Source organism: Rhagoletis pomonella, unplaced genomic scaffold (assembly GCF_013731165.1).
Source record: "Rhagoletis pomonella isolate Grant_MI unplaced genomic scaffold, Rhpom_1.0 Rhpom_scaffold_00005, whole genome shotgun sequence".
NCBI classification, from domain to species: Eukaryota; Metazoa; Arthropoda; class Insecta; order Diptera; family Tephritidae; genus Rhagoletis; species Rhagoletis pomonella.
The window spans coordinates 74930444-74934279 of NW_023458559.1; the positions used below are offsets into that span (position 1 = coordinate 74930444).

The following is a 3836-nucleotide window of genomic DNA, read 5'->3' on the forward strand; positions in this document are numbered from 1 at the left end:
TCAAGTTTCATAAATCACCATTTTAGTTACTGCCACGCAGGTAATTAAATATACGTATTTTATATGCTCCGTTTAACACAAAATATTTACATATACGAGTATATAGCACAACAATAAAAAATGCAAATATTTATACATTTAAAAGATATACATAATATTTTCTTATTTTCCGTTATTTTTTCATAGTTCCCAATTCTTGTAAATCGCAGACTTTTGTAATTTTAACATTAGCAATATTGCCGGCAGATTTCGTCGACCAGTTTCTTTCGACGCTTCTTCAGATTACCGCGTATCTTTTGCGAGTCGATAATGTAGCAAATGAGATCATGCAAGCTCTCGAAACATAATAGTCCAGCTGTACCGCAATTGAGATGCAAATAACGGAAACGATTCACATTACATGTACAGCCATCGAATAGGAAGTAGATTTTATGATGACAGGAACGACCACGAAAGACCACATAATTGCCCCAAGATGTCATTGTGAGTATACGATCGGCGCATTTGAAGCCGGCGCGTAAGAGTTTACATATGCTCTCATAAGTGCCGCTCTCCGACCCAACAACTGCCATATCGTAAGCCACACTCGAATAGCCGGGATAATGATTGGGCCTGCATGAGAGTTCTTGGACGCCCGATTGCTCATAGCGATCGCCGGGACCATAGCAGCCTTCATGTCCATCGGGGCCTTCAACATCTTTGTGCAAAGTATCATCACCTTCACGGCGTCTCCTTTCCTCATCGCGCAGTATTTCACTTGGTGTGCGTTTATCCTTATCCTTATCGGCATCCTTGTGTTTGTCCTTATCCTTGTCCTTGTCCTTATCCTTCTCCTTGTCCATGTCCTGGTCCTTGTCTTTGTCTTTATCCTTGTCCTTGTCCTTATCGGCCTTTTCTTTATCTGCTTTTTCTTTGTCTGCCTTATCTTTATCAGCTTTGTCCTTATCAGCCTTTTCTTCATCAGTCTTTTCTTTGTCTTTGTGCCTTTTCTCCTTATCCTTTCTATCTCTCTCGGCTTTATCCTTCTCAGATATTTCTTTATCAGACTTTTCCTTTTCCTTCTTATCTTTGCCACCCTTCTTATTAACTTTCTCAACATCTGATTCATCCCCTGACTTCTTGCCTTTTTTATCTTTTTTCTTCTTATTTTCATTATCTTTCTTGTCTTTGTCTTTCTTTCCCCTCTCCTTGCTTTTGCCCTTACCCTTTTTTTCCTTATCTGTCTTGTCACCTTTTGCCTTTCCCTTCTTCCCCTTTTCTTTGCCTTCTCTCTTCTTACTCCTTCCACGGCTGCCATCACCGTCTCTTCCTTGCCCCTTTTGCTTTCGCCCTCTGCTCTTCTTTCTTCTGTCTCTACCATGACGGTGACCGTCATCACTAGAGGACGATTCATGCTCGCCGAGATCTTCCAATGCGCCTTCCTCCTCCTCTAACTCTTCCTCAGACTCTTCGGTCTCACTCCTATCTCGCATATCCATCTGTATTATACCAGATGTAATGTCGTCCTCCTCCTCATCATCCACGGCCAGATCGAGCTTGCATTTCGTTTCGTCCTCTTCAAAGCAAAGTGTCTCATTTAGCGACTTCACCTCAAAATCAGCATTGAGTATTGGCTCATCCTGCGCTGGTGCACCTTCCTTGCGCGACGACAATTCGATATTATTGATCTTGAGCACATGCACGGCAAACTGCGTTGTGCGGTTCGTCTCCAAGAGCATCTGAGTGAACACTTTCAGGAGCACTTCAAGTGAGCGAAACATTCGCAAAGTTGCCTTCTTTTTTATGACCGCACCCTCCTCTCCTCCCTCCAGTAAGCCCTCCACTCGGTGACGATATGGATCGAACAAGTAAAGGAAGTTATTCTTCTTGAAAACTGCGTAAATATTCTGATCGATTTGTACTAGCAAGTTGTTGTCGCCGGCATCGAAGCTACTGATCAACGCAGATTCGAGCTCACTCTGTTTGAAATTGGGCACACACTTCCAAGTGCCCGTAAACTTACGCGGCGTAAGGGTAAATGCAGCTTTGAATTGTGCGATTTTCAGACGATTCGGAAAACGATCGATTTCGATTGGCATCTTCGCCTGTAGACACTGCTCCCAACAACAGACGCAGACATTCACGCCATAGCAAATGATCTTATCGAGTATTTTCTCATTCCAAGTGGCAGGATGATCAATCTTGGCCGCGAGTAAAGCCGCCACGCCCACTGGTAGTGCGCTGCGCGTGCGAATTGGATCGGTGCTATTGCGTAGTAGATGTGAGTCGGCCTTCAGCACAGCATAATCGTCGTTAATCACCTGGTACTGATGTTCGCGCTTAGCAAAGTCACGACTCACGGTTTTGCCATCTTTCCCGATGAGCTTCACAATTTTCATTTCGCGCAAATTGAAAGGATCGGTGGGCTGTATGCCCGATAAATTACTAATCAAGTGTATGACATTATCAAGCGCCCTGAGACAGATCAACATCGCCTTGCCATTCTCCTTGTCCGTCTCCAAATCGTCCAGCTTGCGACCATACAGGTCCAATACGAAATAGATGCCGCGCGAACGCCAAACCATTTTATAAGTCCCCGCTACCTTGATAAGGCAGAAGCGATGCTTTGAAAAGAACTTCTTCATTGCGACTTTCAAGTTATCCATTGTCATATCGGGTGGTGGTTCGTCCTCCGTGCCGATTGGTGGTGGGCCAAACCTCATTTTCTCACTGAGTTCTACTTCAAAATCGATATCATCTATGGTGTGCCAACGCTTGACTTTGCCTTCCATTTGCGAGTAGATATACGCTGGTGATTCGTCAGTATGCTGCGAGTCCGGTTGCTTGGCTAGTAAAGTTTGCCCCTCCCTAATGAGGTCATCTAGGGTTTCCTCACTCCATTCGCTTTCCGGTGTGGTATGGAGTTTCATGAATGCCAGCAGCGTTGTAGCATACCGATGAGAATGTACATTTGCTGTGGTGGATTTCATGGCAATGGTGGCCTGTAAGACGCCTACTGGCGAACCAAGTGTATTCGGATTGGTACTGCTCCTACTTGACTTGCCTACGATACGGGGAGAACAGATGAATCGCAATGAAAGATACAAATTGAGTATTTTATTTATTGCCAGACTTACGCGGACTGCACGCCTTGGGATCTGGACCAGGAGCATTCAAGTCATGTCCACCGAAAATACTACACATTCTCGGCACGCACAGGCAGGTCGACGTACAAGGTGCTTCGTAGAACTTAGCGCTAAGGGGGAAATAATATTGTAAGGTGCCACATTGCGAAAGAAAATTAGCGCTCACATCGATGGGATCGGCTCGCGTTCGCATGATGGACATTTTGGTGTGCAACAAATTCCATAGTCATTTCCTCCGAGTTTATTGTCCTGATTCATTTCATTTACAAGAATTTTAGAATTTTGTTATTTTAATATTTTGCGATGTTTTTTAATATAATTTATTTATAATTATACTTATTTTGATAGAATTTTTATTATTCGTCCAAGTTATTGACAACTTAGAAATGGGTTGTTAAAATCTAAAAATTTTGTGTTTTTGAATTTAATATTTTTAGCGGAAATATGGACTGTCGTTTAGTTCAACTGACTTGGCTGTGGCTCATAGCTGAATGGTCCGAGTCTCCCGAGGCACACGAAGCTCTGTCTCGTCCACGTCTGGTGGTTGTATGCCCAGAACAGCATTCACAGGTCGGGAGTCTACATAACTCGAGACTGACCGCATAGTTCAGAACCGGCCGGCCAATCGCCTTGTACATTGCTAGCAACGTTTCTTTGTCTTTGCCCCAGGTGCCGCCGGCTAGCGACTTGAGCACCTTGTTGAGGCTTTGT

General features: G+C 44.1%; 1 protein-coding gene across 1 annotated transcript; it reads right to left on the minus strand.

The window, feature by feature from the left end:
• Positions 1-227: 227 nt before the first annotated feature.
• On the minus strand, positions 228-3383 carry LOC118739983. Its single transcript, XM_036471486.1, has 4 exons — positions 3292-3383; positions 3113-3235; positions 1117-3033; positions 228-1008 (listed from the first exon to the last, which is right to left on the minus strand). The coding sequence occupies exons 1-4, from the start codon at positions 3381-3383 to the stop codon at positions 228-230; spliced, it is 2913 nt and encodes a 970-aa protein (XP_036327379.1).
• Between the last annotated feature and the right edge of the window lie 453 nt (positions 3384-3836).